Below are 24,563 nucleotides of genomic sequence, written 5' to 3' on the forward strand. Positions count from 1 at the left end.
GTCTAGCAGTCTGCCCGCATGCTATCACCGCTGGCATTGACATTTGCAGTTCTCTGTAGTAATTTGGACTGAGGAACAAGTTGTGGTTTAAGCTATTCTGGGGGGGTGTGGAAGGAAGGTGGAACCGTTTCTCGTGGTGACAGTATTGGTAATTCTGCTTAGTGACCGCTACACACCAGAACTTGACTTCCTTTCCTGCAGAAAACAGGGATCAGACAGAAGAGATCATGTTTCTCTGGTTCTGTGCATAGGGTAATACTCTTTGATGCAGAGGCATACGTAAATGGGTCTGATGCATTTCTTCATGGCAGGGAAGAAGCTTACACAGGTACAAGCTAATCTAACATGGTAGATTGGAGAGAAAAGGACAGCCCAGAAAGCAGCACATCTTTGGCAATAAAGTTGAGAATCTACTTGTCATATTCAGATGATGTGCATGATACAGAATACGTAAGAGCTGTATAAAATATAAAATACAAGATATTCAATAAGCTGTCACATTTTCTTTCCCAGAAAGGGAAATTGTTCAAATCTGTAGTAAGATCGGTGGTTATATGGATAGCTGTATGGAAGCTTTATCTCAACTGCAATTGTACTTCCCAGCTTGTGTTGTCATATTTGAAAAGGAATTGTTGGGCTAGCCTCTCAGTAAAGTATAAATGCTGTAAGGTGTGACAAGATAATATCTTAAATTTAATTCCAGTTCTGTTTCTGGGGTACAGCCAAGTACTCCCATTGCAGTAAGATCCTGGCTATCTACATTAGCAAAAGTTGGGAGCAGTAGAAGTGGATCAGTAGGTTGAGGCATTGGTTCTGAGGTTCCTCACGTGGCCATTCGCGTGGCTTGGAGGGCTGACTGGAGATGACGATGTTTGGTTTCCCATACCAAAAGTCTGCACTATGCATGTGGTTCAATGGTTTCTGAATGAAAAAATGTTAGTTACGTACTGGAAGACCTTGTGGTGGCATGGCCTGCCTACATACTGGTTTGCAACCTTCCATCCCCAGTAAGCAGTGGCATTTTTGAAGTAGAGCTGTGCTGGTATCAGCTCAATGACTTGAGAACTGAACCAGTACACGGTAACTGCGGACAGCGAGGGGACTCACTTCAGCTCTGCAGTGCTGCCCCCAGCCAAATTGCTAACATAGACATCTTCTGCTTCCCAGCTGATGGCTGAGGAGCTGCAGTGTAAGTCACATGGAAATGGACTTTGTGGCTGCATAGAGTCAATTCACCAGGCCATTGAACTATAGGATTAAACAGGTCACATGTATGTCAAACAAACGAACAAAAAAAACAACCTTAAATGTATCAAAGGTGCTCATTTTAATTGTCTCTTAAAAAAAGTAACAAGTAAAGCTTGATTATCTTTATTCCTTAATTTCTGCTGTGCTTTTACACCTGGTTAGACAGATTTATACTGTAACTGTTGTTATGCTGTCGCTTGCACATTAATTCTGAGCATGTTTTACAATCTCATTTTTCTTTCCTGCGGAGAAGGGCTGCTGTTTTGTTTCTGGTTTGTTTGGGGGAATTTGTTGCAAGGGGGTTGGGTATATGACACCAAGTCTCTTTCAGTTTACAAGCCTGTATTTCTAGTGCTGTCATCATAGATAGCACGTACAATAGCAAAATTAATGGTTTTAACCTGATTTCAGGATCCTGGACCTCCACCACCTTCACCGTTGATGGGTTTGAAGCCATTGCAGTTACTAGAGATCAAAGCTAGGGGAAGATTTGGTTGTGTATGGAAAGCTCAACTACTAAATGAGTATGTTGCAGTCAAAATATTCCCTATTCAGGTAAGCAGAAGTTCTTAGTGTCCTGTGTTGCTTGTAATATCCTAATGTTAAACCAGTTTTTCTAGTCACAATAAGAGGCTTTTATTTTAGAGAATTTTCAATAGATACTGTAAACCTAGATAGAAATGTCTTGAGCTGAAAAATGCGCACGTAGAGTTTTATTGAATTAAAATAAGTAATTTAAGGTAGCAAACATATTATTGAAACAAACTGTGAGATTATGTTTCTAGTCATAAAAATACATATTTGGCATGAACAGTTTTAAGAAGCTCTCACACATCTCTTGATCAGTTGAGAAGAATTTGTTAATATTTTTTGAATTAAATTGTACTTGGAAGGAATGTCCTGAAATGCAAACCTATAAGGTGATTTTTCCAATTAAATATGCCTCAATTAAGTGAAATAATATTTACTTCCCAGCAAGTACCCTCCGAAAGCCATGTTTTAGAATAGATTGTGCTCATAACTTTAAGGTCCAGTCTAGTTAAAGAACACGATGATCATACACGATGATATGAGGATAGATTTTACATTAATTAAAAACACCCACTGCTACTTGAGGTGTAGAAATGTGCTTGTGTCTTCTGATGATTAACCAAGTGTTGACTTGCTGAATAAATACATCTGCAGGTTCTTATTATTCTAGGAGAAATGGCACGTATTTACGCTGGCTTCAGCCATCAGCACAACATAAATTAAATCTGAGACTTTGTTCATTATTTTTAATTAAGGAAAACCTATTTCTAATTCTTTATGGGGTCCTTGTAGATTAATAAAATATAAAAATTGAACCATGCTCTTAAGACGGAAGCAACTGTAATGATTTGTGTCATGTAGACTCCAATCCTAATCTACAGCTTTCTGTGTTTCCATGGTTCATATCTGTGATAGCTGAGGTTGTTTTCAGCAATTGATGTTTGTTTACAACAAATTCAAGTTTTTTCTGACAATTTTCCACTATATGTGAATACGTAATATATGTGAAGACAGGTTTTCATATTTTGTATATGTTAGGTCAGTAGTTTGTAGCACAAGTATTGTTATTAGTCTAAACGCTTGTAATTTTTAAATAATCAGCCTCATAATGTTACTAGCATGCACTATGCTTTCTTTTCAGTAAATTGTAGGAGGAAACTTTTATCAGGGAAAGTACCTCTTATTATTATGGTATTAACTTGGTTTGATATGTTCTTTGGTTTAAAGGACAAACAGTCATGGCAGAATGAATACGAAATTTACAGTTTACCTGGAATGAAGCATGACAATATTTTGCAGTTCATTGGTGCAGAGAAACGAGGCACTAGCATTGATGTCGATCTCTGGTTAATTACAGCATTTCATGAAAAGGTATGTTTAGTTCTCAGTGTAGTTTCTTTTTTCTTTACGATTATGGCAGAGGAACAACAGCCTTAGAAACTAGTCACAAATGTGAACTTGAGACAGTTAAGAAATAAAATTGAAAATAGTTTTCGCTTACTCTTAGCTTGTCTCTTTTCATTGGCTATGAATTTATTTAAATTTATTTTCAGTCAGCTGAGAAAGTTGTCATCAGTCTTTACTTAATAGAGGAGTTGTTTTAGAAAACAAACAAAAATTTATTCTACTTGTTTGCTTTTTAGAATGTGTGGGTTTTTTAATATCCCCCATCTAAATCTGTCTAAATTAAATAAAATCCATCCTGCAAAGAATGCGGTGTTTTATTTTTGTCTCACTTGTGTTAGCTGATTTGTGTCTATAGGAATGAAGTAATATTTATCAATTGTATTGTGATAACCACAAGAAGAAACATAAATATGTCAGAAAGAAAATGTTCGCTGTTCTATTTTGTCCACTTAGATATATTTAATTTTTTGTTTTGATGCGTGTAACTGTCACAGATGTAAGTACAAAGAGCAAAAAAAAGCTTTAAACTTAAATTTAGCACTGGCACAGGCAAAGAGGCATTAGGAAGATGTTACCTGTAGCAGATCTGAGAAAATATAAATCTGTATAATATGTGTATGCTAATGCATTAAGGCTAGGTCATAGATCATATTTCTAGTACTGAATGTTACATTCTTCATTCTGGCATTTTTGTCCCACTTATGCCTCTGCTTTAATCATTTAGAAGACTAAAACTATCCAACTACTTAATTTTTGACAGATCTTCCGATAAAGTAGGTAATATCAAACTAATTTTTTAGTTCTTTCTGCAAGGTTATTGCCATTTTTTGTTTGTTTTTTTGTCTGAGTTTTAGAAATCTTGTTACTGTTGGAAGGACGGCATCTGACATGACTCCAATGGAAAATACGAGCTTTTTATTTTATTTTTAAAGTGTAGCCTCTACACTTTGACAGCGCTTTGTTCATTTTTCCCTTTTGTGTTGGCTTTTCACACAGCACACGGTGACATCTCACAAACTGGATAATATGCAAGTCCATGAATATGTGTGTATAGAGTGGGCTGTAGAAGTGAGTTTGAAGAGAGGTGCTTTATGTTGACTAGATTTTTACTTAATCTTTTTATATTTATTCAGAGTACGTATTTCACTCTGAAACTATATTGTGAAACTGGAGTTTACTGTTGCTGGTCTGTAAGAAAAGAAAGACTTAGACAATCAATTGAAGGTCTTAAGAGAATGGACATACACAGTTCAGCAGGATCCTTGAAGGTGAATCTAACCTGCAATTTCCTGTGCCTGGAAGATTATAAATCACCCTTCTAAAATCAGGGTTGTCTTTTTATAAAGAACTTCAGTATCTTAAGTCTAGCTCCCGTTTCTGACAGTGACAGTTAAGCGCAGTTCATTGGCAAGTGTGCCACTGAACTTGAGTTCATTGCGCTGCTTGCTTGTTGAGGTGGTGTGTAGATGCATCTTGGTTCTATTCATGGACTAGAGATGATGCAAAGGTTAATTTTTTGTTGTCTAAACTAGCAGTTCATTGCGTATGTATGTGTATAATTATATGGTCTATCAGAAAACAGAGAAAGGCAAGCAGGCATATCGTGTTCTTTAATGATGGAGGCCATCTAGAAGTTTTCTTTAAGAGCAGCTGAGAATGAAATTGATCTTGTAATTGTTTTTCTTTTTTGCTCTGCAGGGTTCATTAACAGACTTTCTCAAGGCTAATGTGGTCTCTTGGAATGAGCTATGTCATATCGCCCAAACTATGGCTAGAGGCTTGGCTTATCTTCACGAGGATATACCAGGGCTAAAAGATGGACATAAACCTGCCATCTCACATAGGTATAGTATATGTAAAATACTTTCAGGTGATTGTTAATATTTAACTTTGAGTTAAAGGATATGAAATGTGGGTAGGTAGGAAGTATTCAAATAATTACTCTGTGATATCTTCCTTCCAGAATTATCAAGAGCTTCATAAGAAAAATCTGCTTAGCCGAAGCAAAAATCTAGCTGATGGTTTATAGAACTTGGTGTGGTGATTGTGGTTAATGTCGTCTTAAATTCTGTTTTTAGACAGTTAATTATTTAAGTATGCTTTGCAGTATATGAAATAATTGGCATTATAGCTATTTGAAACGGCTTAAACACTTATGTATATAACTTTAATACTGAATGCCTTCAGACAGAAACGTTTACTATAGGTGGTGTTATGCCTGTTGTTGAGTGTAATTGCTGTTTTTTTTTAAATGAGGTAGGTATAGAAAAGCTATTGATAGAAGTAGGGAGCTGAAATGATAGTGATAACCAAAATAAAAGATAGGCATATAGAGTAAGAGAAGTACAGATTCTGCACTTTGGAATTCCATAAGCAAAACTGCTTGACGGAGGGTAAAATAGGGGAGGGGGAGAGGCGCGCACAGGACAGATGGGAATCCCTGGATCGAGTCCATTATCTCTCGTTTCTGCAGGGAATTATGTATCGGCATCTGACATGACTCCAATGGAAAATACGAGCTTTTTATTTTTAAAGTGTAGCCTCTACACTTTGACAGCGCTTTGTTCATTTTTCCCTTTTGTGTTGGCTTTTCACACAGCACACGGTGACATCTCACAAACTGGATAATATGCAAGTCCATGAATATGTGTGTATAGAGTGGGCTGTAGAAGTGAGTTTGAAGAGAGGTGCTTTATGTTGACTAGATTTTTACTTATCTTTTTATATTTATTCAGAGTACGTATTTCACTCTGAAACTATATTGTGAAACTGGAGTTTACTGTTGCTGGTCTGTAAGAAAAGAAAGACTTAGACAATCAATTGAAGGTCTTAAGAGAATGGACATACACAGTTCAGCAGGATCCTTGAAGGTGAATCTAACCTGCAATTTCCTGTGCCTGGAAGATTATAAATCACCCTTCTAAAATCAGGGTTGTCTTTTTATAAAGAACTTCAGTATCTTAAGTCTAGCTCCCGTTTCTGACAGTGACAGTTAAGCGCAGTTCATTGGCAAGTGTGCCACTGAACTTGAGTTCATTGCGCTGCTTGCTTGTTGAGGTGGTGTGTAGATGCATCTTGGTTCTATTCATGGACTAGAGATGATGCAAAGGTTAATTTTTTGTTGTCTAAACTAGCAGTTCATTGCGTATGTATGTGTATAATTATATGGTCTATCAGAAAACAGAGAAAGGCAAGCAGGCATATCGTGTTCTTTAATGATGGAGGCCATCTAGAAGTTTTCTTTAAGAGCAGCTGAGAATGAAATTGATCTTGTAATTGTTTTTCTTTTTTGCTCTGCAGGGTTCATTAACAGACTTTCTCAAGGCTAATGTGGTCTCTTGGAATGAGCTATGTCATATCGCCCAAACTATGGCTAGAGGCTTGGCTTATCTTCACGAGGATATACCAGGGCTAAAAGATGGACATAAACCTGCCATCTCACATAGGTATAGTATATGTAAAATACTTTCAGGTGATTGTTAATATTTAACTTTGAGTTAAAGGATATGAAATGTGGGTAGGTAGGAAGTATTCAAATAATTACTCTGTGATATCTTCCTTCCAGAATTATCAAGAGCTTCATAAGAAAAATCTGCTTAGCCGAAGCAAAAATCTAGCTGATGGTTTATAGAACTTGGTGTGGTGATTGTGGTTAATGTCGTCTTAAATTCTGTTTTTAGACAGTTAATTATTTAAGTATGCTTTGCAGTATATGAAATAATTGGCATTATAGCTATTTGAAATGGCTTAAACACTTATGTATATAACTTTAATACTGAATGCCTTCAGACAGAAACGTTTACTATAGGTGGTGTTATGCCTGTTGTTGAGTGTAATTGCTGTTTTTTTTTAAATGAGGTAGGTATAGAAAAGCTATTGATAGAAGTAGGGAGCTGAAATGATAGTGATAACCAAAATAAAAGATAGGCATATAGAGTAAGAGAAGTACAGATTCTGCACTTTGGAATTCCATAAGCAAAACTGCTTGACGGAGGGTAAAATAGGGGAGGGGGAGAGGCGCGCACAGGACAGATGGGAATCCCTGGATCGAGTCCATTATCTCTCGTTTCTGCAGGGAATTATGTATCTCCTCGTTAGAAACAGTCGAGGTTCATTTTTCAAAGTGTTTTGCTTCCTATTACTTAAACAAACAAAATGTGGTTGTAATTAAAGTATGCAGTAACTACATTTTTGTTCTATTTCTGTATCATACATGCTTATAAATCTATATGTATTTTAAAACTAAGCATAAAATGATAGTTCCAGTTGCAGTCTCATATATTTCCACAAGAATATAGGTGTGCAAGTGTACTCCTAGGTTTTATTATTATTCTTTTGTTGTTTAAATGGACTGCTTCTTTATAATTTTCTTGCCTTTCATATTATAATGCTCTTTGTATTATTATGTTACTTTTTCCTTAGAACTTTATATGGTATTTCATGTTCTAGATTTCTAACTTTTTTTTTCCTTACCTTGAAAGGGACATCAAAAGCAAGAATGTGCTGCTGAAAAATAATCTTACAGCTTGTATTGCTGATTTCGGTCTAGCTTTAAAGTTTGAGGCTGGAAAGTCTGCAGGGGATACACATGGACAGGTAAATACCGATTCATTTACATAAATTATACAAGTGTTAACTGCATGTGAATGGAAATTGACAGTTTAGGCATTCTTCACGCACAGGATACTATATCATCAACCCTATTTGCGGTGACCTTTAATGAAGATGGCATTTTGTGCTTTCTTCTCACAGGCTAAAAATTAATTCTTTAGATAATTACAGATCACAGCCTTCCCCCCATCTCATTACGTGGCCTCTCTCCCCACTTATTTTCATTCTTACTAGAGGGTTTGGACAAGAAAGAATGGTCTTGCTATATTTTATTAATTGTTCTGAGGTACTGTTCAGAAATTGAGGGATGATACTGGCAGCTGGTATTTCTAACTTTCCGACCTAGCAACAGTCACTTTCCTGAAATGACAACAGTACTAATCAAGCGCTTGTCATACATCAGGGAACTGTTTTAGTACCATGTACTTTTAAAATAACAAGCTTGAGCTTAAGCATTACAGTTTCTGGAAAACTAAATATATTTAATGTTAGGCAGAGCTTCACAGTTTATGGTCGAGCAACAAAACTAAAATCCTTACCATAAGATGATAAAACCTCAGTAACATTGCTTAAGAGCAACATAGCTACTACTGTGACGGTTTAAATAGTGGAGTAGGTCTTGTTCAGACATCGTATTAAGTTCTGATTTATTCAGATGACATAATTTCATAATTGACTGTGGTCAAAAAGAAGGGCTATCCCCGAAGTTTTCATTTAATGGCCAGTTTTGTATAAGTGATTTCATATAACTTTCTCAGTATAAATTGTACTTTGGGTAGCTAGTTTTCCTTTGGTATTTTTATTACTGCTCCTGTTACAGGAAGAAACATAAGCAAGTTTCACATCCTTACGTGAAGCCATAATAATTCTTTTGACATGAAAAAATAAGAATAGTGGCCTTCCTGTAATCTAGAAGAAAATAAGGGATGGCAGTGACAGATATGTTGAATTGCTATGCAAATGTGTTATTTTAAAATATATTCAGGTTTTCCTGCTTCGTAAGTATCCTTTATAGGGCCCAGTCTATACGACTGTTTCTAATTCCTCTTACCTACTCCTGGATATAAGAGTACAAGAAACTTCCAAGACTTCGTCCTAAGCAAGGATAACCATTTAATCTTTGACAAAAAATAGTACTGGTCTGCAGTATTACTATAATCGGCACCAGCTAGAGTGGTCTTTGTGGTCATGTTGATTCTTAGTGTACACATTTTTATGCTTTCCTGTCTTTCAAGGTTGGTACACGAAGGTATATGGCTCCTGAGGTACTAGAAGGTGCTATAAACTTCCAAAGGGATGCGTTTTTGAGAATAGATATGTATGCCATGGGATTAGTCCTCTGGGAATTGGCATCACGCTGTACTGCCTCAGATGGTAAGCAACGTATTTGATCTATGGAAATACTTAATGTAATTTGTGAGAGGTGTATTTAAAGCAGGAAATTAGAAGGTAGATTATATGTATGTAGTAAAATTTAATAAGGGTGGTAGTCTTGTGGGGAAATGAATGAAGCATCAACATCATGTAGTCACTTTTATAATTCAGTCTTGTCAGTATTTGGCATCCCAGGTAAAAGTTTTCTGATACGTGGATACCTGTTGCATTTCTCCTCCTGGTCATGGCAAGGAAGAGGAGAATTACTGTGGAACTCCTAACCTAATATGTTTGATTTCTTCTGAGCTCAGCCTGACAGTTTCAGTGCCAATCAATTTACCTTAAAGGCATTGCTGCTTCTCATAAACAAAAGCTCAGATTAGATTAACCTTGGTAACAAAGATATCCCACCAGCACCCGCTGAGAAATCGATGTCTCCTGCTGTACGCCTTAGCATCTGGACAATGACCTGCCTTTTAGCGCTGCCTGTGGAAGGTGTGCGTAGACGCTTATTAATGTCAGAGATCTGTTCCCAATATAGTAAGGGAATATAAGGCTAAAAGACACGAAGAATTTTCATAGGTCAACATACATTTTATTACGAAGAGCCTTGATGCAGTCAATAACTTTCTAGCTGCTTATAAGCATATGCAGGATACCACCTTGGCCCTTCCTGAATCACGGTGAACCGCTCTTCAGTGCATCAGGAAGTCGGTTGTCTGCAATGAGGCATAGAAAAGTCTCTTGTTTCTGGTTTAGCCACAGGTGCCAGAGTGAGACTGTGCCATGTAAGTTCAGTGCTTCCCTTACCTCTCTTTCTCTTTGTTGTCACTAATGTGACATTAGTTCAGCTCATGCAGATGTCAGAACTTCTGAGGAATTTCTAATTGATTGTTGATAGCTTAGAGTTTGAAAATAGTGTTGTCTGAGAAATCTGCAGCTGATACTTTCTTAGCTATGGGTCCATCACAGTTGTTTTCCTCAGAGCAAACCATTGGATCCAATTTTTGAGCTATCAAGCAAAGATATCAGATACCCTGTTTCAAGTACGAATACTATTCTTAAATGTTGTAAACAGAGATCTTTTTTGGGTGTCCAGAATAACTCAGGATTAATCAAGAACAAGACAAAAGACAAGGCTCAAAAATGTTTGGGAGAAAGTTGCATTTTCAGTCTAGTCCTTAAAGCAGCTAAATTCAACTAAGTAAACATGACGGCTTCACTTGGGCTTGTGATGCCCAAAGCTCTCCTGTGAGAGCCCGGTGCAGCTGACAGATTCCCATATAAAAAGCCGAGGTGAATTGGAGGTCTCAGCAGATCAGCGCGTGGCCGCACAGTGCTCTTCTGCTCCGAGCAGTGCTTTTCTGCTTCAAACGTTCCTCGCGGAGTAGAAGCCACTGGGGAGATTTTACCCTTTTAGAAATGTTAAGCTGTTTACTAACAGGATCGACAGTGTCTTGCACAAGTCTCCGAGGCAGTCCCCCATTCCGTATTGATTTTTCATGCCTCAGTGTACTGTAAAGCATACGTACCTAAATCTTACTAGAAGTGTGTCGCAGGTCTCTCTGGCCGGTGTGGTTATTATTCCAGAAGGTAAAGGAGGCATCAGTGAAGGAAAGCAGCCTTCCTGAATCACAGCTTTGTGTAGCTCTACGGTCGTGGCTGCCCTTTTTCTTTCTGCAAATACATGGTTGGTTTTGTTTGGTGTTTTTCTCCAGAAGGTACCTGGTCTGTTTCACCGAGTTTCATCAGCCTCACCTGTACCGTACTGTTCACTTCTTCCGTGGTCCCCTTCCTCCTTTTTTCAGGCTTCTGATGCGAGAGCACAAAATACGTATTACGATAACTATAGATTACATAGCTATAGATTGTATAATTATAATTCAGCATACCAAGCTTGTCCCTCTGATTCTGCTAAGGACAAATATTACGCCTTGCCTTCAACATGACTACTTTTGTCCTGGGCTGTATGGGTCGGAGGAGGAAACGCGTTACATTCACAGAGGGATGCAGCAGTTGCTGTCGCAAGCTTGTATTTTTGCAACGTATGTGGTATTGAAAACATTCACAAGTGGCTATCAGGCGCCTGCTTGGTAATCGGATACCAAGAGAGCCAGCAAACTTGAAAGAAGGATGACGATTTATCTTACCGAAGCTATGATTGTTGGGGGAGGCAGGGGAGAAGCTGTGGATCCGGGGGCCTCCCTCCGCCCTTGTGTTTCGAAGCCTTCAGCTGCAAGGGAGCTGGGCCGGGAGCTGGGCTTGGCTGCCGCGCGCAGGAGAGCAAAGCCTTGTGGCTCCTGAAAACGCCACTGCCGCTTAATTAAAACCTTAGTCACCTCTTGCTGCTAACCTGTCGTAGGGTGAGCTTTTAATGGCAACAGAAAGTAAACTGCTCCGTAAGATTCTGATTATGGACTACATGTCTAAGATACCAGTCTTATCCCCCCCCCTGTTTTTAAAGCAAAATTGGTGGTTTAACTTCCCCTTTTTTTTATCATAGGCCCAGTAGATGAGTACATGTTGCCATTTGAAGAAGAAATTGGCCAGCATCCCTCCCTTGAAGACATGCAGGAAGTCGTAGTTCATAAAAAGAAGAGACCCGTTTTAAGAGAGTGTTGGCAAAAACATTCTGTAAGTAGTTACGCAACCGGGTTCTTCAGAGCTCTGTCACGAGATTTGATCCAAATTTTGTTAATCCTGAGTTGTGTTCATAGTACTGTCTTTTAGGAATAATTTAAGTTTAATAATTCTAGAAAGAATTAAATGGGCTGTAAACTAGTATGTTCTTAAAATATTCTCTCTCATCTTGAGTGATTTGAAAATGAGTGATTCTTTCACTTTTTCGGTGAAAGAGATTCTTGAGAGTTACTTTTGAATGCATATGTTAAAAATATACTTAAGAAATAAGACTCTTGATTTACGACAGGAATGCTACAAACTGAACGTAATAACACAGGGTAAGCAGTGTCGTAGGAGAAATTTCTGGGATCAGTTAGGGAGGAGTTGCATGCTTTCCTGATCGGGTTTACAGCTAGAGACTGGCCGTAAGGCCACTGCTTATTCCAAGCCCTGGGTTTGGGTGGGGTTTTTTTGTTTTGGGTGGTTTTTTTTATTTTTCAAAAAATGGGTTGTTAGAAACAATAGATGACGCTGTCTGTCCGCAAGAAAAAAGAGTGTGTTACCATCTGCTCCTTGTAATTAGCGTATTGCTGTATTAGCTCAGTGTTACTTTGGAGAAAAGTTAACTGCTGTCAGATATAAATCCCCTTTTGTGCTGTTTAATGTTCTTCACTGAGGTTTCGTTTGATCACTGAGGAACTTAACCTCTTTCAGTGTGAGATCTTTTAAAATACCGCGATGACTTTACCAGCAGACTACAACATCGTACGGTGAAAAGGATTTGCTCGCTGTTGTGTATATTGTTTAAATAGCGCAAAATAAATAAGGCGCAAGGCCCCATACGACGTGCTAGGCTTCAAAACAAATAGGGCATAGCTTCCCCTTTGACAGAAGGGTTAAGATTTGGCAGGTGTACCTTGAAATGCAATTTTCTGTTAGGATTGCTAGGCGGCCCCACCTTCATAAAACTTGCTGCTAACTCTGTATATCGTCTTTTTTTTTTTTTACTTCGCTTTGTTTGCTCGCAGGGAATGGCGATGCTTTGTGAAACCATAGAGGAGTGCTGGGATCACGATGCGGAAGCCAGGTTGTCAGCGGGTTGCGTAGAAGAACGGATTATTCAGATGCAAAAATTAACTAACATTATAACAACAGAGGACATTGTGACTGTGGTCACAATGGTGACAAATGTTGACTTTCCTCCCAAAGAATCCAGTCTATGATAGTTGCACTGGTCGTGTCACTGACCGCCGGGACTCTTCACTGGAGCTGCTAAAGCTAACGGGACTGCTTACGTCATTACTGTTTTCTGTGTGAAAAGAATGGTAAGTCTCTCTGGAACATCACCAAGAGGTGTTTCTCCTTTATTTTCCCCTTCCTCCTCCCAGACATGGATCCATGAGACTTTTTGCATTCCCTGCTTACACCCGAAGGACACGTGACTGAGAAGCGGTAACATGCTGTTGAGGAACTTAAATGAAGAATACGGACCCGTACCGGCTAATCAAGCGTTTTAAAAACTGACATCAGATTTCTTAATACCTGTCAGAAGAGACTAATTCCTTAAATGAACTACTGTTATTTTTTTTAAATCAAACATTTCATTTCAGATTTAAAAAAAGGGTAACTTGTTTTTATTGCATTTGCTGTTGTTTATAAAAATGACTATTGTAATGCCAATATGACACAGCTTGTGAATGTTTAGTGTGCTGCTGTTCAGTGTACATAAACAAAAGTAATCAAGTGGGATATAGCAACGAGGCTTCCAAGTATTACTTAACCTCCCTCAACAAGGTATACCTCAGTTCCACCTCTGCTAAATTATGAGATTGACAACACTAACAAATTTGAATAATAAATTGATCCATGTTTTGTAAATGATGTATTTCAAATTCACTGTGTTATTTAAAAAGGGTAAGCTATGCTTCATGCCAACAGTAAATGGCCATTCCTAAAGCAGTGTTTTTAGCCTTTTCTTGTACTAGCTTGTTGTGTATAAAAAAAAAAAACAAACAAACCAGTGCTGTTTATTGAAACAAAATTTTCCTTCCTCTTTCAGTTTAAAGCTTTTCTCTTACCTCCATTTCCCGGAATATCTCGTACATTTATTTAACTGAACACTATTTAGGTTTGCTGTGTCTGAGGAATATTTGAAAACTTAAGCATGACTTTTTTTTTTAATTTTCTGTGAGCTATGACACTGGAAAGCTCTGAATCCTTGTTCTTTTTTTAAAAAAGTCTTTTTCCTATTTATGTTTGTGGAAAGGTCTGCCTAGCGTGTGTTCTGTTTCACTAAACAGTATGCAGTGGGTTCTGTATCGCTGTTTCAGGATCACCTCAGGAAGCTCAGCTACCCCGAATTCCTTCCTCTCTGCTTTGAGATCTGCAACTGCACTCCACGTAAAGCTTGGTGCCATCTTGCCAGAGTACTGCTTAATGTCTGCGATACGTAGGTTTCTCCTAGAATCATACGAAAAATTCTAGCCACAGATTTCAGATTATACATGCTTACAAATTTCAGGGATGATTTAGTGACGCTTGCAACTTAAAATACGCAATGACAGTTTGGAGGTAACGAATACCGACGGCCGTAGCACAGACTCGCAGAAAATGAGGAAAACCATTGAAACTGCTTTCACAACTCCAACCTTCTTTTTGAGTTTAGGAAGTCATGCCTTATATTCAAATTACGGAGTGGCTGGTAGGTAGGTGCCAAAGTGCTTCTGAGAAGTACCGTTTCGCTACGTTTATTTGATCCTTCACACAAACTTCCAAGTAAAATAAATCTTTCAAACCTCCAGAGGACAGAACCGACGATAGCTGGTAGTACGCTGTGTATTTCATCATTGTTTTCTTTGGTTTTACACCACGCGTTCAATGTCTTTCGAAAGAAGCTTTTAATGTTGCAGTTAGGAGCTCACTGTGAATGTTACCTTGAAAATTGATCTGTACGGCCACAGGATACTCTGTTTTACATGTGCGTGAACTCAGTCTCTGGGAATAGTAAGAGACGTTACGGCTAAACAAGACCTTGGCAGGGAGGGGAGGAAAGGTCTCCATCTACCACCCCGTGCTGGCTGTCTTGCTGTTCGTCACGTGTGTGCCCGAGGTTTCAGGTAGCTGAAGAGCCCTGCTCTAAAGGGTCATGGTGCTGTAGGGCGCAACGCGGTGGTGTTCAGCTTGGCTAGAAGAAGAAAGAAACCTAGGCTGCGGCTGCTTCTTCGATTGACACTTTCGTTTTGCTTCCATTTTTTAAGCCAGGGATGTGACTTTACGCACGCAGCAGGATGCGAACGTAGCTGCTGAGTTCTGAACAAACAAGAATCCGTTCGTACTTCACTGAAGACCTCTGTGCTCCCCATGAGTTTTAACCCCTTTACTAGCAAAATTGGAGTTAGATTATGAAACCATCTGTATTTGTTACTCGAGATCTGATGCAAAAATTGGTCACGTATAAAATGTGCATCATCTGTGTATTATCCTTTACACTTCAGCTACCGCGGGTTCTTGCAGCAGAGCGGTGGGCACTCGGGTGTCGCTCGTGCACTTCACGCTGCAAACAGCGCAGGGCCCTCGCTAACCTCACAGCAGGAAAACTGAGAGAACTTACCTCCGCGTTTTAAAACTGCCTCTGGCCATCCCCCGTTGTTTAAATATTGTACTACTGCGAGTTTCCCGATTGTTAACGGCATAATTTAGTGTCACTGTGAAAAGGATGTTCGTGGTATAAATGTTTTTTAATTGGCAACAGTAACATCCCCAGAGCTGTTCTGGTACAGCTGCTCTCGCAGGGCGTTCTGATGTGTATTTTTGTGTTACTTCAGTGCGCGAGTTGGGAAGGTGCCCCAGCCAGCAGCGCTTTGCAAGTGTAAATGAGGGCAGGATTCAGCACGATCGACACCAGTGGAAGTATTTTGGCATTGTTTACTAGCAGGCAGTGACTGTTGTCCCTTTACGCCCTGTAGTGACGTGGCGGGTGAGCTCCGAAGGGTCACCCTGTCCTGTGGCTCGTGAGGAACAGCTGGTCCCTTGCTCTTAACTTTCAGTGAAGTCTGCTGAAAGGGCGACCGCGGATCTGCCGCAGGACTGGTAAAGGAGCTCCTTCCTGGCCTTGCCAGAAGTTTAAGCCCCGTGTTACTTTTAGAGGGTAGGGAGCTTCTGCATCGTGTCCTGCGGGACTCTGTACTTAGGACTACAGGTACCGTAGGGTTTCAGAGCAGAGACCGTGCCTCGCAGTTGTTGGAGTTGTTGAACTAGCGCTGTCACTGGTGGTGGTGGTCTGAAACTGCACCGCGAGGGCCGAGATCCGCCACCTCAAACCTTCTCTCCCAGATTTTAAGAAGTCGGTGTGCTTTTCAAACACCGCCTTGCGGTACAACCAGACGGTAATAAGACATTTCCCGTTCGCGTTAGCATCCGACAGAGTAAGTAGGGTTACCAGTTTGCTTTGTCCAGCTTCTCCTTTTTAACCTATTTACTTTTATTAGGAACACTTGGTACAAAATGCAGAAAGCTGCGATATATGTTCACGGGCAAAACGATTCAAGTAGCATCCTTGATGGAACATCATTTACCTCAGATACTCAACCAGCAGTACCTTTTTTTTTTTCCTTTTATTTTATTTTTTTTAACGCCGTTTCAGTCCATATACTATTCGTTACCTCTCAAGATTTTGGTAAGCAATTATTTTAACTTTACTCTTCGTATTTGTCAGTGTTTTGGGCACAGGTTGTTGTACTACTGTCAAAAGGTACTTGCTGTTTTTCTGCAAGTACTAAAAACAAACCAACCCCCCCTCGCCCTCAATAAAGTGATTGTTAAATATTGTACAAATAAAAATGTATACTCTTTCTCCCCTATTCCCCCAAAAAAGTTAAAATAAAAAATGTGACTACTCTGACTTGCATATGCCTTTTTTCAAACTGTAACACGGTGGGGGAAGAGACCTGTCGCTGCTTCCACCGATGCAGCAATTCGCAAGCTGCAGGGCAAGTTTTGTGGCAAAAAAAAAAAAAAAAAACCCAGAATGGAAAGACGGTGCAGTTTACATCTGGCGGGGAAGCAAAGGCCGAATCCGCATCATCCCCAGCATTTCTGATGGGAAACCCTCCTCTCCCCGTCCTTCCCTGTCACAAAGGGATACCGCACGGGCCCCGTAGTCTTTAACTAGCAGGCGGGCACCGAGGCAGCCCATCCTTCCCTGTCACGAAGGGATACTGCACGGGCCCCGTAGTCTTTAACCAGCAGGCGGGCACTGAGGCAGACTCCCTGCCGCGGTGATGAAGACTGCTGGGAGGACAGGGGTTCAGCCCAGGGCAGAGAAAGGCCGGAGTGATGTTTCGGTGGTTCCGCACGCTGCAACCAGTATTCCCGTTCCAGAGGGCAGCTGACAACCGAGTCACCGGGCCGGCTGCCTGGTCCTTTGCCGTGGAAGAAAGGCCATGGCCGCCGGTGCAAGGAGGAGGAGCCCTGTTCTGTGGGATTGGTGGCTGAGCACAAGTGCGGGGGTGCCACGCGCAGCCTCCTGCTTCGAGGGGGATTACTGGGCTTTTGTGCTTTACCTCTCTCCCTCCTAAAAACGTTACGTTTCATCAGCCAGCCCTTCGCAAGTCTGTGGATGTGATGTAACCGCTGTTCTGTTAAAAGTGGGGCTTTTTTTCCAGCCTGCATCATTGCTACTGCAGTTTCTTTTCATAGAAGCGGTACAGTGCTGCAGCCAGAGCTGTAAGGCTCCTGTAAAACTGGAGATTTATCTTATTTCCAGCGTATATTAGCTACGTGCCGTGGAGACTGTTACTTACGGCAAGGAGTTCTGAACGCGGACGTTGAACTTCAAAACGGCCTGTGGCTGTGGCACGGCAGGTTTGGTGGTAACATTTACACACCACCACGCGTTCAACTGCGCAATGCTCCGGTACCGCAGCCTGCACGGTGAGCATCTCTTTTCCACAGTGCCGGGACAGGCACCCTTCTCTGTCACCGCTCTCCCTGTCCACGTCCTGTGCCGAGCTCCTCCAGTTAGTGAAGCGAACGACAGCACCAGGAGCATGAGCGAAGGCAGGGGAAGAGGGGAGCGGCTGCTGCAACTGGCCTGATCAACCCTTCCTGCGAGATACACCACCGTTAACACCGGTCCCTGCACTCCTTATCCTTCCTTCTGCTGCCGACTCTCCCGTTACCTATTTTGCTGCTTTTCAAAGCACTGCTCTTCTCTTCAGGATGTGCAGTTGCATAGACAGTACCTTTATGAAGCAGCAAAAAGAGCAAAAATAAAGAAAATAACGCTTTGACCGAAAAGAAGGGCTCCTGTGTGAAAGCAGAGCTAAAGGGCTCCCAAGGACGAACAAACATCACTGAAATTTCTCACCTTTTTGACAGACAAGCCACTGGGCTGCTAAAAACGCATATTACATCCCATCGGCTTTAAGCTAAGAGCGAGCTGACTTACTCTATTCAGGAAAGAGGAAGCCATCAGCCCTGCTGCACCGTAACAGGAGGGTTAAAGTGCAGCCTGTCCCTCACCACTCACAGCCACGAGCGGGGTCAAACTGGTGAGAGAAAAGCAGCGACCAGCCTTTACACAGCATTTCCTTAACGGCCTGGTACTAAACCAAAGGGAACTCTTACCTGGAAAGGAGCACGCGTCTGATGATGTCCTATCTTGGAAGTAGATCTACGTTGCCCACCCTTCACACATACCTTTCACCAGACCAGCTGTAAAACCAGTTGCTTGCCCCACCGAGCCCACTGCAGCGCTGAGACAGCTCGGGCAGAGCTTCCCGGCTGCCGCTCTGCAGGGAGAGGAGGGCCCTGCAGCCTGCCGGGGCAGGGCGACGTCGCACTTCAAGCATCGCTCTTTCCTGCGGAGAAGATGGCCGAATAACCTGGACAGAAGGTGGGCTGTACTTCGCACAAAAATACCGCTTACCAGCTGAAGCTAGCTGTGATTAAAGGTTTAATTAAGTAAGTTTTCCATGTCAAGTCAAATTTGAGAAGAAAAAGTACAGTAAGCATGAGCTTTACACTGCATTAGAGATGGGTCTGTGCTTCAGAACTTAGAGCGTCAGACCCACAGCCGTTCGTGGCAGCATGCCACCGAGCTGGTGTCGAAAGCAGTCTTAATCCGAGACTGAGAAATTCCAAAGAGCTTTGATTTCCACAAAGTGGAAACGCCAGCACTGAGCTGAGCTAAACTGCCTGAGCCTTTAAAGTTAGTTAGTCAAATTTATGGCCGTGAGAAGGTAACAGCAGAATAGTTCTCCTTAGAAAACAACATCCCAAATCGATCAGCAAAGCACAGCAAAGCAAGCGTCTTCCAAAAATTTATTAAGTTGAACACCCTGCTGTGGGTAAACATTACATCTTCTGGAGCTTACAGTTAACTCCAAAAGTTTTAATGCAGAAAGTGATACTGCCAGTTCCAGAAAGTTCACAGCCAACTGAGCGATGACGCTGCCCACTGTTTAACGTCTGTCGGGCAGTTTGGGTACGCTTGCAAAGCATCCATGATTTGATTATTGTCCAAAAGCAGTTTCATAAGGAGGTACTCTCTCTGAGCGCGGACAGATGGTCTTTCTATTGGTTTTACTAATTCCAGTTGTACGAGGTGCTCAAATGCCTAAAAACAGTAGGAAAAAAAAAAAAAATGAGGAAACGGAAGATGCCCTCGCTCTGGGCTGTACTGCTCATTTTGAATGACCTAGGAGACGCTGCTTTGACAGAAGCTGTGATGTGCGATCTCACAGGCAGACGTGAAATGCCAGCTCCCTTTTACCTTCGCTTTTCTTCTTCAAGAAACAGTGTTTGAAATCTGGTGTACGTGTAGCCGACGGGGAACGACTGTTACTCTGGGATACAAACTGGAACAGCTTCTTACAAGTGCACAGGCGGCATTACGTAACTTCCAGTTTAAGTGTAATTGAATAATGTCGAATCAGAAACCAGGGCTGCTCAGCTTAAAAGCTGCAAGGCTGGAAGACGGTTGGCTACCGAGCCGCTGGTCGTTGGGTCAAGTTCATTCACTGAAAACTCGGCAGCTGCATGACCCCTGTTTGACTGCTACGCCACGGCAGGGTTATGCCCTACGACCAGATCCCCGAACAGAGCCTGGCAGCATCACGTTAGCCGAGCGACAGCCCGATAGCCCAGAAGGCCAACGAGCACCAGGTCCGTAGCCAAAATAACTGTTTTTCAATTTGCACTTCGGGTTGTAGTCGGTTGAGGCCAAACCAGCCATAGGAGGCTACAAATGGATTCCATATACCAGTCAGACCTACGGGGACTTGGATTAAGTAAAACAGGTTTTTGATGTGGTAAGATTAATTTAAATTTTGGAGACATCACTTCTAAACGACGGAAGTGAACGAGCAGGCTGAAGGTACCTACACAGGTACACAAATCTCTCCTCTGGAAGCCGTTTCTGATGCAGTCATTCTTGCTGAACCCCAGTCCTAAATCAGTTGAGCTCACTTGAAAGAGAGTCCTTACCCTGGTACTGAACTCTTCCAAGCGTAACTATTCACCAGCTCGGCACAGCCTTGAGCTCCCCGCCCCGGGAAAGGCGGGGGGTGTGGGAGGCGAGCGGCAGTGCCGGCGGCCGGGCAGTGCCCAAACCCACCGCCCTGGGTGCCTGCACCAAGAGCAGGGGGTTCTCACCGCCCTGAAGCACCCGGTCTCCGTTTGAGGGCTGCACGTGACCACTCGGATCTGTGCACTAGGGGAGGAAAAAAAAACCCAACCAACATCTAAATACTTTATCATAAAAAAGACAGAATTACATTTCAGGCTTACCTTCATGACAACTGGCTTTTCGAAGTTGTACATACAATGCGCCTTCCTCTGTATGAACTTCTGGAATTCTGGATCAGTAAGAGGAAGAAAAAAAAAAATCACTTAGGGGAAAGCGAGTGATTTAGTGTATGTAAAGTTCGTGCGTTTCTCTCACCGTTGTAAACCATCTGGAAGTTAAATGGTTCTCCTTCATAAACGTCATTTAAGTGTTTCATAGCTATAATTAGGCAGATTTCCAGGACAGACAAACCTAGAGGGAAAGACAAGAGCTCTCAATATTTCTCTTGAGCATATCAGAAACGCAAGCCGTTCACACACCATTTTTATTCCTCTATTTGTATATGCTGTAGGCCTCACACATTTCTGTTACGTATCTTCATAATGTAAAAAAATTCCAGAATTGGAGAGACTAGGTAAGGGAACATTTCTCTTCCAGATATTTGAAGCGAGAATGTTAAGAAATGGGCTGCTTCCATCAAAAAGCAAGAAATCTAAGTATAAAGAAAAACCACCATTGCAGATTGAACGGCATGACAAAGAATTTTTAGTGGCACCAAGACAATCTCCGTGCTACCGTACAGCATGTCATGGAATGAGTTTGAAGAGGTTATTCGCTACTCAAAGCTAAAGTGACACAGCGAATTAGCTCCACGGTACCAAGGAGACTTTGCGAATCACAGGGCCAAGCCAAACCAAAGCCTGTAAAGTCTGGAAGCCATAAAGAAGCAATGGGACAAGTTAGCTTTTCCTGATCGGGGAAGCAATTCCTCCTGTAACTATATTTGGGTTTAGTATCATCACCAGGAAAAGTTTATTTCTTCTGTTTGCACAGGTTCCAAAACGCTTATCAGAGAAAACCTAAGCACAGCGCTCAGCACATTCCATCTGCCGAGGCTGAGAAAGGGAGAACCCCCAGACCACGCAAAGGCGGCAGCAGCAGCACACCGAAACACGCTGGAGGAGTCAGTACAGCATGAACAGAAGCTCAGTTAAACGCAGGTAAGCGCACGCTGCTGTAGAATTCAAGTACACACTCAAATTTTGTACGTATCCAAGCAGAGACTATTGCAACTCTCAGAGGGTTTATTGCAACAGCTCCCAGCCAAAGCGTCTTCGGTATCCTCCAGCTCCCAGCACTGGCAGGAAGAGGTCGGCATCTTCCCTTCCTCCACCATTTACCTGGGACCAAAACGCTGCCCAGACTGGGGCCTTTGCCCAGGCTGACGGTGCTTTCCCTGGCTAGCACCGCAGCACCACACGAGCTGGCTGGTACTGACAGCTGTAAGCCTGCACCGTAGCAGTGCGCTGCCCGAGCTCCCCACATAGTAGGATTTGTATCAACTACTCTGCAGCTCAGTTTCTGGTTTATTCGGCACTGTTACATCCACGCACATGTACCAACGCAAATTAGCAGAGAGCAGACTCCACGGGCGGAGGTATTCCCTGTGCGGCTCGTGCCAACAGGGGCACTGCCCTATACGGTATCTCTTACATCAGGAGAATTTCAGGGAGGGACTTGACACATTCCATACTCCTGAGAAACGTTTGGGGGGAAACAGCTGAGCTTTACCATGTACAATGTTTGCTTTTGAGTCCATTCTATACTGCTTGCTTGCCTCATGAAGATCTGATGCGGTGATAAGTGGGTGATGCACAGTAACGTTACTTACAGCGAGCATCTAAAAATAAAGCAGAAGACATTTTTCATTTAATTAGTAATTACCAGACATACTTTCTACTTGGAGATGGAATGCCCAAGAACACATTTCCCCTGGAGTCACCTGCTGGAAACATTAGTGAATAAACCCTACACACAGTAGGCTCATACTGAAAACTTTGTAAATAGCTGGTAGCTACAACTGCCTTTTGCCAGGAAGGTTTTCCAGGCTTAAAACTTCAAAGCCTCCTCACTAGAGGAGATAAACACTCATTAACTTGTTTACATTAATGTCAATGGATTAGCATACTTCAGTGATTGCTGTAAGAATGACTTACAACATTATTTTAAACATACCTCTCTGCACAGAGCTACAGCACACTCGTGTCACTGAAAGTGCTAAGAAAGTGTCTGAAGGCGCCTCTCAGTTTACAGAACAGGAGTTACCCCTTCAGAACATTTGCTAAACAGTCTCACGAGGTTGCAGTTTGAATCTTTAAATATCTTCAACTACCTGTCACAGAAAGTTGAGTTTTGAACAAATGTAAGTTAACAAATACAGAGTCAACTGACCTCTTCTGACACCACTCTTTCAAAGCTTTTGATTATCCACCAGCCTTTACACAGCAGTAGGCACGCTGCAGTGGCCTTCACTTGTTCTTCAGGGCTTTAAGTATCTGCCTTGTAGCTACTTTGCGGTTTAATAGTCACCAACAGAAAAAATGGCTTTTCGTGACTACCTCCTGCTTTTGAAGGTCTGTGTGATGAAAAACTGTTCATTTCATCCATTTAATTGAGGTCTTTCACTGAGAACATCCAATGCTATCTACCACCAGTCTTTTCCAGTCCTCTTTCTCTCCTTACAGATGTCACTGTAACAGCCTCAAAAAGCTGCACGATCAGTCAGACTTCCAAAGGTACGGAATGAGGTTTTATACTATAAAGGGCATTCGGATAGGGAAGAAGGGGAGGGCGAAGAAACGACAGCCCCAAGTCACTAACAGACATGCACAAGGGAAAGCAGTCGAGGAAACACAGCAGTATCTCTTGTCAGTCACTGCCCCCTCTGCTTCAGGGCTAGTGAAATTTGTGAGTAACAGGTAACTGCACCGAACAGAGCCTGGAGCACTGGGCATCCTCTGGTTTACCAGGTTCAGAGGCAGACAAGCAGCTGATGGCGTGAAGTCACCCACACGAGAGAAACCATGGGGAAACAGCATTTACCAAAAGCAAAACGAGATTTGACCAGCTCAGTTATGAGCTATCTAGTTCTACTTACCTAACAAATTACTTATTTTACTTTGCTAAAAAACTTAACTCGTTCAATTCTTCCAAGCTTTTCAAGGTTTTGCACAATACCACTTAGAGTACTGCAACATGAAACAGATACCAAGTTTCCATCGAAAACCCATGTGTTCATCTGACAACGCGAAGTGATGGGGAGCACTAAATGTAATTTAAAAATAGCTGCTCATCGAAAACAAGTCCTTGCTACCGAAAAGCAGGTAATTAGCAAGAGTAGCTCCAATTCTCACCACCACCACACCGCCCATCACAAAGCTGCTCTCACCAGCTGCAATGGCAGACTGCTACAGATGTTCAAAATTCAAGAAAAATTCATCCTGCAGGGCAATTAATCCATGTTTCAGCTAATACAAAAGAATTACAGAAGTGCTAGATTCTCTATTACATACTTTTATGGGCAAGATGACTTCAGAGTGAAAAAGCCCCTTTCTAAAGGAAAAATTCAGAACATGATGAAGAAAACAATTAGGAACTTCAGCCTCAGCTCTGACACGCCTTGGAGCTCAAAGGGGGGCTATCCAGAGAGCCTCCCTGCTCTTTTTCTGGCATTCATTCAAGCCACAGAGACAGAATTGGGTGCCGCTAAACTAGAAATAATCTGCAATCTTGTAACGAACTCAAGGCAACAGAGGACTATCAAAAAGAGGACTCTGATCATGCTCGTGTGTTTCAGAACTAGAGCAGGAACTCTACGATCTAGTTTTCAGAGTGGCTATAAACTCAGCGTTGGGAAAAGCCGTAAGCACTAAAGAGTCCAAGAGCAGCCCACCACAGAGCTGAAGGTTAACATCTCAATACTTCCCAACGCAGGCTAAGCAGGTACGTTTACTGGGCTTTTCACACTGACAGAAGCACACAGATATTTTAAGGTGGTTAAATCAGCGTTACTTACCTTCTCTAATGAATGACTTCTCTAATGAATGTTATTGCATTCATATTAACTGTGTTAAAAGACAGGAGTGAGGGAGGCACATTAAAAAAAAAAAAAAAAAAAAAACCCAAGAAAACCAGACCACGC

General features: G+C 41.8%; 2 protein-coding genes across 4 annotated transcripts in view; one reads left to right on the top strand and one right to left on the bottom strand.

Moving 5' to 3' along the window:
• The window catches only part of ACVR2A (activin A receptor type 2A), a 77,083-nt gene extending 60,384 nt beyond the window's left edge, over positions 1 to 16,699 (top strand). Inside the window, exons 5-11 of the mRNA XM_009285256.1 lie at positions 1,660 to 1,803; positions 3,007 to 3,150; positions 4,885 to 5,030; positions 7,668 to 7,782; positions 9,033 to 9,171; positions 11,675 to 11,805; positions 12,822 to 16,699. Of these exons, the coding sequence (XP_009283531.1) occupies positions 1,660 to 1,803; positions 3,007 to 3,150; positions 4,885 to 5,030; positions 7,668 to 7,782; positions 9,033 to 9,171; positions 11,675 to 11,805; positions 12,822 to 13,016 (1,014 nt within the window). The 3' untranslated portion in view covers positions 13,017 to 16,699. The remainder of the gene's footprint in view (positions 1 to 1,659; positions 1,804 to 3,006; positions 3,151 to 4,884; positions 5,031 to 7,667; positions 7,783 to 9,032; positions 9,172 to 11,674; positions 11,806 to 12,821) is intronic.
• A 2,029-nt stretch (positions 16,700 to 18,728) lies between these two features.
• ORC4 (origin recognition complex subunit 4) overlaps positions 18,729 to 24,563 on the bottom strand; it is a 23,105-nt gene continuing 17,270 nt past the window's right edge. For all 3 annotated transcript variants that reach the window (XM_009285273.2, XM_009285266.2, XM_009285282.2), the window contains 4 exons: positions 22,154 to 22,262; positions 20,738 to 20,833; positions 20,584 to 20,651; positions 18,729 to 19,411 (listed from right to left, as the gene is read on the bottom strand). In XM_009285273.2, the coding sequence (XP_009283548.1) occupies positions 19,223 to 19,411; positions 20,584 to 20,651; positions 20,738 to 20,833; positions 22,154 to 22,262 (462 nt within the window). In that variant the 3' untranslated portion in view covers positions 18,729 to 19,222. The remainder of the gene's footprint in view (positions 19,412 to 20,583; positions 20,652 to 20,737; positions 20,834 to 22,153; positions 22,263 to 24,563) is intronic.

The sequence above is a fragment of the Aptenodytes forsteri genome, unplaced genomic scaffold, assembly GCF_000699145.1.
Source record: "Aptenodytes forsteri isolate BGI_AS27 unplaced genomic scaffold, ASM69914v1 Scaffold380, whole genome shotgun sequence".
NCBI lineage: Eukaryota > Metazoa > Chordata > Aves > Sphenisciformes > Spheniscidae > Aptenodytes > Aptenodytes forsteri.